Below are 15,308 nucleotides of genomic sequence, written 5' to 3'. Positions count from 1 at the left end.
TGAAAGAATAAGAGCTTTAAAAGCTACAAACTAAAAAAGACTGATTCCCAGATGCCACAGTAATGGCTTTGACACGTATTTGTTTTCTGCCTGACATTTAATTGGACTTATAAATGTTTTTTGATTTTTAGAGTGCCTGGAGCTTACTTACTTTAGCCTAGTTCTTTGCTAGGCTTTGGATCAGAAGAAGGAAAGAATCAAGAACTGATTTTTTTTTGATGTTTATTTATTTTTGAGAGAGCATGAATGGGGGAGGAGCAGAGAGAGAGAGAGAGAGAGAGAGAGAATTCCAGGCACAGAACCTGATTCAGGGCCTGAACCCACAAGCAGTGAGATCATGGCCTGAGCTGAAATCCAGGAATCAGACACTTAACTGACAGAGACACCCAAGCAGACTAGTTATTTTATTTATTTATTTATTTATTTATTTTTAATAATGTTTTTCTAAAACAGACGGTAGGGAATAAAATTGTTGAATTTGGGTCCTTCAATATCAATCAGTATAATTGGGTAGCATTTGCATTTCTAACAGTGTTGAGAGGCAGCAGGCTGTTTAATACCAAGCATTTAATAAAATGATTTTGTTCCATGGGTTTTTTAAGATGGGTTTGTCTCATTGATACCTTTTCTTTTTGAACACTTTGTCACAAAATTATTATCTGGTATATTATTATTTATTGCCAATTACAGTTTATGTTACTACTCTGGGAACACTGATATCCATACTGTTTATTTTCCTTAACACTTCGAGTCCTCTGGTGTTAACTAACTAGCACAAGTCCAGAAATTTCTTGTCTGGGAGCAGCATTTGCCATCAACAGACTGCTTTTTCTTCTCCTTTCTCATTTCAATGACACTTTTTTATTTTGTGAGACTTGTAGAGAGAAAAGGCTTTCCTAGTCTTTTCCTTTGTTTGTTTATCACTTCATAAGAGCCAGATATCCCTAAGAAAGGTATGGTGCTTTAGCTACTATGGTTATATGGGAAGATAGTTGTTTTCAACATGCAGTAGTCCAGGATGACACTACAGGGGAAGTGATTTGATTAGACCAGGATGTTAAGATTGCTGAAATAAGACCAACCAGTAACTCCCAAATCCTGTTGTTTCAGATTATAGTCTTTATAATGAATATTACAGTCATATATATGAATTAGAATACCTTAAGAAAAACTCCAGAGACTGTAGACAGGGGACAGAGAAATTCCTTGATTTAAAGGTTTCATGATGCCTCATTGCAGTTTTATATTCTGTGTTGATCAGGTTCTTACAGGAGTTGCAGGAGAAGATGCAGAGTGTCATGCAGCAAAATTGTTAGAGGTCATCATTCTACAGTGCAAAGGGCGTGGCATTGACCAGGTCAGTGAGGGAATGTTTAATGTTTCCTGTTTGAGGTTTCAGAGAGAGAATCTTTCTCTCCAGTTTTTTTCTTTTGGGGTATTTGTTGTATATTTGGTATGTTACTGTTTATTATGACATTATAGATAACATTTTAAATTATTGGTTTAAAATTAATGATCATATGTTTAATATGTGTTAAAATATGACAAGTTTTATGGCTACTTGTTATCATGCAGAGTGAGACTTTTTTTTTATAGTATGCTGCGGGAGTATTGTTTGCCACATTATCACTTTGTAGTGAGATAGATTTAGTTGTTAAATTTCCATGCTCAGTTTCAGTAGGAGTTTTTTTTCCCAGCTCTGTTGATATAATTGAAATATAACGTCATGTAAGTTTAAGGTATAATATGAATTGATACACATATATTGTGAAGTGATTACCACAATAAGGTTATTAGTAAGAATATTGTGAATCCAGTTGTTTATTGTGATGAGGCTCAGTGAAGATTTGTCTTCTCTAAAGTTAGGGTTATCAGTGAATGCCTCAACAATAAAAACTATTGGGTATCCATTGGGGAGAAAAAGAGGTTGTTTGAGGCAACAAGTTAATAGGGGTAGGGTGGTTAGGCTACTATTACGGTTTTAGAATATTTTGCTATTTGTCTTTATAGTGCATTCCCTTATTTGTGGAAGCAGCTTTAGAGAGACTGACAAGAGAGGTGAAGACAAGTGAACTTCGGACAATGTGCCTACAAGTTGCCATTGCAGCTTTGTATTATAATCCACACCTCCTTCTGAATACCTTAGAAAATCTTCGCTTCCCTAATAATGTTGAACCAGTTACAAATCATTTTATTACACAGTGGCTTAATGATGTTGATTGTTTCTTGGGGTAAGTGACATATATTCGATCTTTGTTTTTTTAACTTGGTGAGAAACTTTGCTTATTAAAAAAAAGAAAATCTTTGTTTTGTTTATTTTTTAGGCTTCATGACAGAAAGATGTGTGTTCTGGGCTTGTGTGCTCTTATTGATATGGAACAAATACCACAAGTTTTAAATCAGGTTTCTGGACAGATTTTGCCAGCTTTTATCCTTTTGTTTAATGGATTAAAAAGAGCATATGCCTGTCATGCAGAACATGAGAATGACAGTGATGACGATGATGAAGCTGAAGATGATGATGAAACTGGTAAGGAATTTGTGGTGGAGTAAGCCAAACTTACTGACTTAGAAATATCATTGGACTTGTTTGTTAGTCCTTCTCCTAAAGAAATAGGGGATCATAGCCAAATGCTTTCATGTTCATTCATTCATAGAAAGATTGCCTTATTTTCCAACTAGAGTAAGGCATATGAAGGCAGGAACTTTGGCTATATCTCCAACATGTAAAGCAGTTCCAGGCATTTATGGTTTTGAGTGTGGGCAAACATCAATCTTCTGTTAGTGCTAACACCTAAGTGTAATTAGGTGTTGGCTAATACATTTTACCTGTAGAACACTATAGACTGTAAGAGTAAATTGATAGAAAGTTGGTTAAAAGAAATTACTAAATGGTTTAAAAAAGAAACTCAAAAAAGGTACTCTATGGATATAACATAAACTATGTAATTTTTGTATTGGTATTTGGTTGGGTATGTACCGTAAGGTTCAGAGCACAATAAGAGCTGAATCTTATATTACGTATTCCTTTTTCAAACCTCTAGCATTAAGAATTGTGGTTGGGTTTCTTGGATTTCTATGATAATTTTTTTATTCTATTGCTGAGAATTTTTTATATAAATATTTGTTTAATTATTTTGAGAGACAGTGTTTCTGAGCAGGGAAGAGGCAGAGAGAAAGAATCCCAGGGGTGCCTGGGTGGCTCAGTCGATTAAGCAGCCGACTTCGGCTGAGGTCATGATCTCACGGTTCGTGGGTTCGAAACCAGCATCGGTCTCTGTGCTGACAGCTAGCTCAGAGCCTGGAACCTGTTTCAGATTCTGTGTCTCCCTCCCTCTCTCTCTGACTCTTCCTCTGCTCATGCTGTCTCTCTCAGAAAAAAATAAAAAACATTTAAAAAAAAATCGCAAGTAGGCTCCACATTGTCAGCACAGAGCCTGACACAGAGCTTGGTCTCACAAACCATGAGATAATGAGCCAAAATCAAGAGTTGGACACCTAATCAACTGAGCCACCCAAGTGCCCCTATTGCTGAGTATTTAAATACCCCTTCCTGAAACTTGAATTTATTCAGTTGTGATTTGTAATTTACTGACTGTGGTCATTGTTACTTGGTTGAGTAACAGAATAAGAATACTTCACTGTTAACATATGTACATGTACCTATTTATGACTTGGTAGAGGAATTGGGGAGTGATGAAGATGATATTGATGAAGATGGGCAAGAATATTTGGAGATTTTGGCTAAGCAAGCAGGTGAGGATGGAGATGATGAAGACTGGGAAGAGGATGATGCTGAGGAGACTGCTCTGGAAGGCTATTCCACAATCATTGATGATGAAGATAACCCTGTTGATGAGTATCAGATATTTAAAGCTATATTTCAAAGTAAGTCATCTTGTTATATGTAACTTAGATAGCTCTATATGATCCATTTCCCTGAATCCATCTGTTCTCATTTGTGTCTGTCACTTAAAGAAGGAATTTTAGGTGTATCAGACCAAAACTAGAATATAATTTAGGGATTGGTAGCTAAAGTATCCAAAGTTACTTCTACTGTTACCATAGAGCTTCACAGTATTTCCTTATTTTATTATTTTTATTTAGGTTAGATTGTCATGCTGAAACATGCACATTATAGGAAAATAGCACAGTTGAAAGTTTATACAATGACAGTTCATCTTTCCCACTTCTGATTCCTAGCTTTTCAGCATTCTCCTGAAGTATCCACTCTTATATATGTTTCTTGTGTTTATGTATTTGTGTATCTTTTTTTTCCCCTGGCCAAAACCACAATTGACTTTCGAGAATTTGACCATTTTTAGCATTAGTGATCTCAGAACCCCTTTTCTTTTTTCCTGTAACACATTGTGTGTGGCTTTACCATCTTTTACTTGGACTTCAACAAACTATAACATCTGAGTTCCATCCAGCCTAAGAAATTTAAATTGGCACTATATTTGAAACACCTTTTCCCCACAGTTAATGACAATGTTGACTATCAGTCCTATATATTATGAGAACTTTGATGTATTTTCTGGTAATCAAAGCATTAGTGTTCCAATCTCATGATGAAGCATTTTTGATACGAGGTTAGAGAAACCCAGTAGCTTCTGAACTACATAGCAGGCAGCAAGAACTGATTGAGGTGCCAGTAACTACTGACTTGCTTTTGTTTATGACTTTGTAATTTATAGACTGAAATACATGTTAATCCCAGGGAGGACTTATAATAGAAGGCCCATGCATAGTAAATGCAGTAAAGCAGAAGTAGAAAATCATGTGATTGAATGTCAGGTTTCACCACAAAATACCTGGCACCTGAGGAAATCAGTTTCCATTCTTGGAATTACTGTTCTAAAAACATTTTTTGGGGTGCCTGGGTGGCTCAGTCAGTTAAGCGTCCGACTTCAGCTCAGATTATGATCTCACAGTTTGTGGTTTCAAGCCCGCGTTGGGCTCTGTGCTGACAGCTCAGACTCTGTAGCCTGCTTCTATTTTTTTTTTAAATGTCTTTAATGTTTTATTTATATCTGAGAGACAGAGTGAGCAGGGGAGGGTTAGAGAGAAAGGGAGACACAGAATCTGAAACAGGCTCCAGGCTCTGAGCTAGCTGTTAGCACAGAGCCCGACGCAGGGCTCAAAGCCACGAACTGTGAGATCATGACCTGAGCCGACGTCGGACGCTTAACCAACTGAGCCACCCAGGAGCCACATCTGGAGCCTGCTTCAAATTCTGTCTCCCTGTCTCTCTGACCCTCCCCTGCTCAGCTGTCTCTATCTATCTCTCAAAAATAATTTATTAAAAACATTTAAAAAAGTAAAAACTTTTGTGGAAAGTCTTATATAGAGAACTTTTTTTCTTTGATTAACTCAGCACACACCTACCCCTTTGTATAGCTACTCAACTGAAATAGGGAAATACATGGTCAGACTTGGTACCCTTATACATCAATTTATCTAGTGCATGTTTTCATGAAACACTGAGAATTTAATACCTGGTCTTAGATTGGGTTTGACCATTATTTTAAGCTCTAATGTGAGCGTTTTAAGTACTGCAGAGATACCCATGGAAGAAGATAGTAGATATATTTTTAAAAGGTTTTTGATGAGACAGTACAGAAAAAAATAAGGCATTTATTTTGTACTACTCACTCCTTCTTGGATCTACTCAGTGTTTCTCATTTTTTTTAATGTTGGGTTTTGAGAATTTTTTATTTTTTTTATTTAAATCCAAGTTAGTTAACATTGTATAATAATTGTTTCAGGAGTAGAACTTGGTGATCCTTACTTATCTATAACACCCAGTACTCATCCCAAAAAGTGACCTCCTTAATGCCCATCACCCATTTAGGCAATCCCCCCACCCAGTACCTCTACAGCAACCCTTGGTTTGTTCTCTGTATTTAAGAGTCTCTTATAGTTTGCCTCCCTCTCTGTCTTTATCTTATTATATAAGACCTGGTTTCAGCTCTGATTCCTTATTTGCTTAGAGATATAAATTATGAGAATGATTAGATTTTTTTGAAACATAAAGCCATACCAGACATAAAGCCATACCAGAATTTTTTGTCCCTATATCTTTTGTTTCACAAATAAGTAACTTAAATTATTATTGGGAAAATATAAAATAGATCAGAATATCGGTACTGGAGGTGAACTAGAAGGAACAGAATAGAAAGGAACTACCAGGCCTCTCATATAATTGCCCATTTTCCCCCTTGTTTTCTTTTTGATAGCTATACAAAATCGTAATCCTGTGTGGTATCAGGCTTTGACTCATGGTCTTAATGAAGAGCAAAGAAAACAGTTACAGGATATAGCAACTCTGGCTGATCAAAGAAGAGCAGCCCATGGTATGTCAATTGACCACAACACCTCTTTAATGTAATTAATGACATAATAGAGCTTTAAAATTTTTAAGTTAAATGATTTAAAATTATATAAAACCTACAATTATTGCAGGTGATAGGAATTCTGAAGGAAGGAAATCTGAAGGAATGAAGAAATGAATTCTGGTTTTAGCCATAGTTCACTGATTTTAAGTGTAATGGAAGACTACTTTCAGTGCGCAGTAGCTTTGATACAGTTGCTCAAGCTTTCGGTGATGGCTTGATAGTAGAAAATTCTACTGTGTAAACAGTTTTTTAGGAGGTATATTAAAGGATATCTCAAATATCATCCCATATTACCGTCTTCAAACATTTCAGTATGCCTTTCAGAAAAGGACATTTTAGATAGACAGCCTACCAATTTTCTATAGGTCTTAATACTATTAGACTAGTTTAATATTCAGGGAAGTATCCTCCTTACAAAGAAAGCATAGCTTTTTAAGGTATTTTATGTTTGGATTTGCCAGCACTAGATTGATTTGAAGACTGAATCCTGATTTAGTATTTGACTCAAAAAGGTTTATTTAAAAATTTTTTGTAACATAAGAAAGTGAAAGTTGGCTAAGAAGTCAGTAGCATACAGCTAGTAAGATTATCTTCTGTATATAATGTACCTCTCTTTTATTCCTATGTAAGAGAAGGGGGACAAGGACAACTTTGGAACATCTTGGCTAATAGTAGCAGGTTAAGTTTTTGTTAACATCTGTCAGTTCCTTCTCTTCTCCAAAGTAGTAAGATCAGATACTGTATTAAACTTTCACTTACTTGTTTTTTAGAATCCAAAATGATTGAGAAGCATGGAGGATACAAATTCAGTGCTCCAGTTGTGCCAAGTTCTTTCAATTTTGGAGGCCCGGCACCAGGGATGAATTGAGTTATCACTTTCTTTCCTGCTGTGTGATTGTAGTGAAGAGCTTGTGTTCCTCCTAGTAGCGGTTCCAGAACTGGTTCATGTTATCTACTCTAAACTAATTGATCAATAGATGGACAAAAAAACCCAGGAGGTGGGACCTGATCATGCAACTTGGCACTGAAAAAGAAACCAGAGGGATTTTGGCGGGGGGGAGGGAGGTAATTTGGGGCGGTATTTTCTTTATTTTTTGAAGAAAGTAAGATTCTGACTGAAAGTTCAAGTGACACTGTGGAAATCTGAAATGAGGGGATGTCATGAAGGCAGCTTTTCTTTTTCTGAGGAAAAAATAGGCATGGGCTACAGGACTATTTAAAATGTCTCATTTACAGTATAAGCTCAAAGGTAGATGTAATTTTTACACCTATGAGTATTGTCCATTTTCTGTCTCTTCCTCACCATTGGGTATCCTTTATATGTAAATAAGATAAGGTAATCAATAGCCTTATTCAATCTTCATCATTTTCATTCATCAGAGATTGTTCCTATGTAGATTATTGGACATTTATTGTAGCACTACATAACTGATTAAAAAAAATCTGTAAATGAATTAGCACTTTCATATTGAAACAAGCCTGCTAGCCTATGTATAAAATAGCAAAATGTTTGCTGTTTATAAAAAGAAGGGATGTAATGGGGTGGGGGGCAGGGGTAATTTCAAGTTATTAATTTAAAAATGAACTAGCAATTTTGTACCTGGTGACTTTGTGGTGCACTCACCTCTGATAGTGACTTGAATTCGGTATGTTAAAAGGGGTTAGTGATATTTCATTGCTGCTAAAAAATGGCAACTCCCTCTGTCCTGTTTTTTCTTAAAGCTCTCAGTGTACAAGTGGATACTTGGATACAAGACCTTACTGTATCAAATAAGAAAGGTGATATTTGAAGCATGTAAATTGGATATAAAGTTCTACTCTTAAAGAGTTGATCAAAGAGTATGGTTAAACATCTATATATGCAATCTATTAAAAGAACTTAATTCGGCTATTATGTCTTGATTTGATTGCCGTTTTTTTCCTAATTATAAAACTTTTTCCTTATTGGCCTATTTTTATCCTGTACCTGGAAGGAGTGCAAAATGCACACTTTTAAGATTTACATTTAACACCTGCCCATATCCACCTCTCCCTATCTCCCCTACCCCACTTGTTGATTGTGGTATCTGATGTTAATAGATAGGCTGAAGGCACACGGTTCCCTCCAAAAACCACTAATGATACCACTGCAGAAACAAGCCAGCAACAAAGACAATGTGGAGAGGTTGGCTTGCTTCCCTCTCTCCTAACTGCATGTTCAAAAATAAGCCTTTATTGATCTTAAACATCTGTCAGATGAGTCATACATTGGGTTATTTTTTTATATACATGTATACACACAATATTTCAAATTGAAAGCAACATCTCAATGGATTCAAAACTATTAAAAGCTGTTGTCTATAACAGACTAGGAAATTTATAACTGTAAAAAAAACAAATGCACATATTGATATTTAAAACGCATAATGAAGAAAACCCATTGGTGGTGTGTTTTTCTTGTATGCCAATAATTAAGCCATTACAGTTGGCACTGTTTGGTTTTCTATTTTAACACTGAAGGAGTGAAAGTATTTCCTATATTTATGAATTTACTATGAAAATCTTGGCAAAAAAAGAAAAAAATTGTCTGTCTAAAATGTGTGGGTGAAAACTGTTAATCAAGTGTGTTTCTACTTTTTTCCCCCAAGTTGGACACCATCTGTATACCCTAGGTTGCTTAAGGGGATTTCACTATTATATAAAATCAATAAAATTAAAATGGAGTAGTTGTATATATGCAACATTGTGTACAGAGGGGATATATTGAATAGTATTAAACATTTTCGTCTTCCTTTACCTTTTATCCCTTAATATCTAGTCTACTTTTTTAAATTTCAGACTTCAATGCTCTTTGAATTGATAATTCCAATTTTCACATTGTTATTGGAAAACCATATCTAATAAAGGTTTTAGTTATTCCCATGCACAGTATGAAAATTCTCATTTGCTGAGCTTTTATTCCAAGAAAATGTATTGGTATATCTTTGAGAAGTTTTGTGGTCTCCTCTGTCATACAATCTAATCTCCATTTACAGATTTTAATAGAAATTAAAGACCTTAAAATTAAATTATATTTAATATTAAATAGTATTCCAGTGTTAGTTTCTAATGTATCAAATATATATATCTCAGTTATTCACAGTATTTCCTTAAAATTAACATCAAATTATAGATTCTTACAGATTATGCACCTTGGTATTTGTCAGTGCTTCTGGATAAGGTGGTAGGACTTGAGATAATTTCAAGAGTATTTACAGACTTGTAATTGGTTGCATGTGGATATTATTTATTTTAACACACAGCCTTTCCCATTTTCACTAACCTATAACTTTTTAACTTCTGGAAGTTAATTATGAGGTTGTTTGGGTTTCAATTTTTGTTTTGTTTAATGGCTGAAAGCATAGAATCTTCACCTTTTTGTAAACTTAAGCTATCTATTTTTTAAAAAGGTATTCATTTATCACTGTTAAAGTTAATCTGTTTCTCTTCAGGTATAAATGGTGATTACTAAGCTACACACCTTATCAAGCTAGTGACTGCTGTGCTCACCTCTGGAAGAGACTAGAGTGTAGAGCAGGGATGACCAGACCACAGCCCTATGACTATATGCCTTTATTCAGCTCCAGATGTAGGCCCTGAAGCAAGCATGAAGAAAAAGTCATTAAGAACTGTATTAATATGACTAAACCACATGTTTGGGAAGATCTAACACAATGCCTTAAACATAGTAGGCATTCCATAAATGTTTGTAAAATGAATTACCTAAAATTACATTAAAACTTATCCATTATAAAATGTCAGTTTTGTTCTATATAATTTAAGTTTTGGTGAAGATTATCTGTGACTGTTTATTAGCATCCCTGAATTCTAGGTTTTACCCTTGATGAAGCTGGCCACTCTGGTGCATGTGGTTCTTACAAAAGGAAACTAGATACCCAGCTAGAAATCCGGGATTTTATCAATATGTAAGGGGAAAGTATCTTTTAAGTAACTTCTTTGTTACATAATTCCCCCTCTCTAGGTTTTTTAAAGCTTAGGCAATCATATATAGGTCTCAATTTTGCTTTCATGTATAGATTGAAATTTGTTAGTTACAGTCAATACTTGAATCCTTTATTTAAATGCTTCCTATCTAAGTCTTAAAGATTTTTTCTTTCTTTTTCAGAGAGTGCATGCATGTATGCAAGTGGGCAGAGGGAGAGGGAGTGGGAATCTTAAGCAGGTTCCACTGCCCAGCAGAGAATCCAACACGGGGCTTGATCTCATAATTGTAAGATCATGACCAGAGTCGAAATTAAAGGGTCAGGCACTTCATCATCTGAGCCATCCAGGTGCTCTTTATGATTTTTAGGGGCACCTGGGTGGCTCAGTTGGTTAGGTGTCTGACTTTGGTTGAAGTCATGATCTCACTGTTCATGGGTTCAAGCCCCACATGGGGCTCTGAGACGACAGTTCAGCCTGGGGCCTACTTCAGATTTTGTATCTCTCTGTCCCTCCCCTGCTTGTGCTCACTCTCTCTCAAAATTAAACATTACCAAAAAAGATTTTAAAAAATCATTTAATAAGCTGAAGCTAGAAATACAAGGGAATTCCTCAACCTGAAAAAAGGTATTACCAGAACCTTTTAAGTTTATTTCATTATTTTATTTTTGAGAGAGAGAAGAGTTACAGCTAAGGGGGGAGGGGCAGAGAGAGGGAGACACAAAATCTGAAGCAGGCTCTAAGCTGTCAGCACAGAGCCCAACGTGGGCCTCAAACCCACAAACCATGACCCACAAACCATGAGATCATGATCTGAGCCGAAGTTGGTCGCTTAACTGACTGAGCCACCTAGGTGCCCTTCAAAAACCTTTTTTAAAAAGTTAATTAAAGGACCTAATGATGAAAGGCAAAAAACTACAATCAAGAACCAGACAATCAAGTAACCTGTTGCCAGGTTACTGGCATTTTACTTGAGGTTGTGTAGCCAGGGCAATCAGGCAAGAAATAAAACCCTTCCAGATTGGAATGGAAGAAGTGAAACTTTGCAGATGACATGATCTTATAGAAAGTTTATAGGAATCCACACAGAAAAGAGCTAATGATTTTATCATGGTTGCAGATCACTAGATTAATATTCAAAAAAAATTTTCTATACAATAGCAACAAAATTCCATTTATAATTGCATCAAAAAATTTGGCAAAACTGAACATACTCTGAAGTCTATAAACACTGTTGGAAAAAGACCTAAGTGGAAAGATCCAATATTCATGAAAGTGTAATGGCATCACTCCCAAAATTGATCAATGGCATCACTCCCAAAATTGATCTACAGATTCTGTGTAATCCCTATAAAACCCCAGCTACTTTTTTTTTCACAAAATTTTTTCACAAAAATTAACAAACTAATCATAAAATTGTATGGAAATGCAAGGGACTCAAAATAGCCAAAACAATCTTGAAAGTGAACGTGACTTGGTAATCATTAAAGTGAGGTGATGGTGGGAGAATGTAGACATGCTGACTGATGGAATAAAATTGAGAGTACAGAAATAAAACAATTATGGTCAACTGACTTTTTTTTTAATTCTATTTATTTCTGAGAGAGAGAGAGCATGAGCAGGGGAGAGTCAGAGAGAGACAGCATCTGAAGCAGGCTCCAGGCTCTGAGCTAGCTGTCAGCACCGAGCCCAACGCCGGGTTCGAACCCACAAACTGAGATCATGACCTGGGTTGAAGTCGGACGCTTAACCGAATGAGCCACCCAGGTGCCCCATCAACTGACTTTGACAAGGGTCCCAAGACCATTCAATATAAAAATCTTTTCAAGTGGTTTTGAGACAGCTGGGTATATACCCTCACACCATACACAAAAGTGGTTCAAAGATTTAAACAGAAGACCTCAAACTTTGAAACTGTTAGGAAAAAATGCCTTAATCTTTGTGATCTCAACTAGGCAACAGTTTCTTGGATCTAACACCAAAGCACAAGCAACAAATGGTTAAAACCGGTAACTTGAACTTCATCAAAACTTTAAACTGCTTTGGGGTGCCTGGGTGGCTCAGTTGGCTAAGCCTCTGACTTGAGCTCAGGTCATGATCTCAGTTCGAGCCCCACATCTGGCTGTGCGGACAGCTAGCTCAGAGCCTACAGCCTGCTCTGGATTCTGTCTGTGTCTCTTTCTCTTCTCCCCCACTCATGCCCTGTCTTTCTGTGCCTCTCAAATATAAATGTTAAAAAAAACAAAACTTTTAACTGCTTCAAAGTGAAGAGACAACCCAGAGTATGTGAGAAAATATTTGTAAATCCTGAATATATAGAGAGGACAATTACAACTCAACAACATAAAAACCCCAATTGAAAAATGGGAATCATGGGTTGCCTGGCTAACTCAATTGGTAGAGGATATGATCCTTGATCTTGGGATCAGGAGTTCTAGTGCCATATTGGGCATAAAGCTCATTTAAAAAGTTAAAAAAATGAATTTTTCCAAAGATGAATGGCCTGTATCAGAAAAAGATGCTGAATGTCACTGGTCACTAGGGAAATCACGAGGAGGTATTTCACACCTACTAGCATGTCTGTAATCAAGGTGAACAATTACAAGTTTGGTGAGGTTATAGAGAAACTGGAATACTCATAAATTGCCGATGAGAATGCTTATCTGTTGTAGAAAAGTTCCTCAGAAGATTCAAAATAGTGGAACACAGAAATCCTACTAGATTTACATATCCAAGAGAAATGAAAACACAAGTCTGCACAAAAACATGCACATAATTGTTCATAACATAGAAAAGGTAGAAACAACCCAAATAACCATTAGTTGATGGATGGATAAACAAAATGTATATTCAGTCCTACAACCAGATATTAGCAATAAAAAGTAATAAAGTACTGTTAACATGCTACAATGTGGGTGAGCCTTGAAACAGTGAAAAAAGTCAAGTCAAAATGTTCCATTTATGAACATTTGTCTAGAATTGTCAAATCCAGAGACAAATTAGTGGTCATGGGAGTGGAAGAGGGAATGAAGAAAGAATGCTAATATAGGATAAAGGTTTTCTCTTGGTGAAGATGACAATGTTTTATTTTTTCTTTAAGTTTTTAAAAACCCCATGGGGCTCAAACTCACGACCCCAAGATCAAGAGTCAAATCTCTTCCAACTGAGCCAGCCAGATGCCCTGATGAAAATATTTTAGGCAGTGGGGATGGTTGCACGTCTTGTGAATATACTAAAAACTACTCGTGAAGTAGTTCAGAATGGTGAATTTTATATAAATATCCCCATTTTCATTTTCTTCAAAATGTTATTTTTTAAGTTTATTCATTTTTAGAGAGAGTGTGTGTGCAGGGCAGAGGCAGAGAGAGAGAATCCCAAGCTGGCTCCACATTATCTGCATGACTGGATTTCACCAACTGTGATCATGACCTGAACTGAAATCAAGTCAGATATTTAACTGACTGAGCCACCCAGGCACCCCTCTTCTTAAGTCAAATTTGGGTAAAGTTCTCTAAAACGTAACATGAAATGTTTCTAAAGTAAGAACAGTTTTACTCATTGTTATTCAGTTGTAAATAGTCTAGAGATTGGAGACAGTCTTAGAGATTGTATTTTCATATTTTGTTTTGTTACTAGTTGTTTTTTAATTTTTATTAAGGAACTGTAGGCCCAAGATAGAGCTCAAATCCATGATCCCAAGATCAAGAGTCACACACTCCACCCAACTGAGCCAGCCAAGTGCTGCATTCAAATTTTAATTCTCATCACCCTAATAAGTCCTACTACCTGTAGTTGGTGAAGGAGCTATAAGGGGAAGGATCCTTAAAATTCTTTTTTTTTTCTATAAATGTTGCATCTCTTTTATCTTCTGAGGTTATACATAGTATTAAGAATTTAAGACTGAGCCAGACTTTCCTAAAAATTACAGCACTTAATGTTTTTCTATAAAATGATGTATCAATCTTATTATTTGGAGACATGAACTTCACCTGAAAAAAAAAAATCTTTGTCTCAAGAGAATGTTTTCCCAGAAAAATAAAATCTTGTTAAAACCACTGGTGTCATTCTTGGGACTACTCGCTGCCTATTCTGCTGAAATGGCAGATTTACTATGCAGATTAATTGGTTTTCCTTTGTGTCTGTAATGCTGTACTTCAGATTTAAGTACATGTAACTAAAAGCCAAAATGAGAGTGTCATGGAGATAGCCAGTTTCAAAAGGACACTTGGAATCTTAAGGGGCTTCAGAAGATTTATAATTTGTAAATTTCCCTTTAGTTTGGCAGTAAAATAAACACACAGTAACAATTAGTAAACCTTGAAGCTCATTATTTGGGTGATCTCTTCAAACGAGGTTAACAAACTGATCCAATGAGAATTGGTAAAAAGAAAAAAATGCATTCATATTGGCATTATTATAGATCAGCTTGAAATATGGGAAATTGTGCAATTAGCCACTAACATTAGAGTTGTATGATATCCATGATTATATATACAAAGAGCTGAAATTGAAAAGGAACATTTTAAATAACCTGATCATACACTTTCTAAAGTATATTCTAATTAAACCCTGATTAATGTGGAAGCTGAATGAGGTTAATTCCAGGAGTTTATCTACAGGCCAAGGACTCAACTCTGGGTCCATGAGCCTTATGGAACTTCAAACTTTTTTGTACTCTTTTCATAGCTTTCATCTGAATCTCAAAGGAGTTTAACAAGGTGCTTAAGAACCACCACTGTACATCATTAAAGTGAGGATTAGAGACAGGCTAACATTAAGTACCTAAGAAACATCTCTAATAAGCACTGTTGATCTATATTATCATATATCCTCCCAATTACACTGTGAATTACCTTGCTAATGAGTTAACAAATTCTGAGACAAGGACACATCTACAGCCACAACACCCAAAGGAGAGCAGATACTAGTTTGGTTTTAAATTTATTAGTG

The 15,308-nt window shown here is 35.9% G+C and overlaps 1 protein-coding gene across 1 annotated transcript in view; it reads left to right on the top strand.

Moving 5' to 3' along the window:
• Positions 1-10,177, top strand: part of IPO7 (importin 7) — a 51,209-nt gene extending 41,032 nt beyond the window's left edge. The window contains exons 20-25 of the mRNA XM_077769137.1: positions 1,262-1,357; positions 2,011-2,231; positions 2,325-2,530; positions 3,682-3,888; positions 6,240-6,356; positions 7,169-10,177. Of these exons, the coding sequence (XP_077625263.1) occupies positions 1,262-1,357; positions 2,011-2,231; positions 2,325-2,530; positions 3,682-3,888; positions 6,240-6,356; positions 7,169-7,266 (945 nt within the window). The 3' untranslated portion in view covers positions 7,267-10,177. The remainder of the gene's footprint in view (positions 1-1,261; positions 1,358-2,010; positions 2,232-2,324; positions 2,531-3,681; positions 3,889-6,239; positions 6,357-7,168) is intronic.
• Positions 10,178-15,308: the final 5,131 nt, after the last annotated feature.

This window comes from Crocuta crocuta, unplaced genomic scaffold (assembly GCF_008692635.1).
Source record: "Crocuta crocuta isolate KB4526 unplaced genomic scaffold, BGI_CrCroc_1.0 scaffold255, whole genome shotgun sequence".
NCBI classification, from domain to species: domain Eukaryota; kingdom Metazoa; phylum Chordata; class Mammalia; order Carnivora; family Hyaenidae; genus Crocuta; species Crocuta crocuta.
The sequence above is the reverse complement of the archived record's forward strand: the minus strand, read 5'-3'. Positions and strand labels throughout refer to the sequence as shown.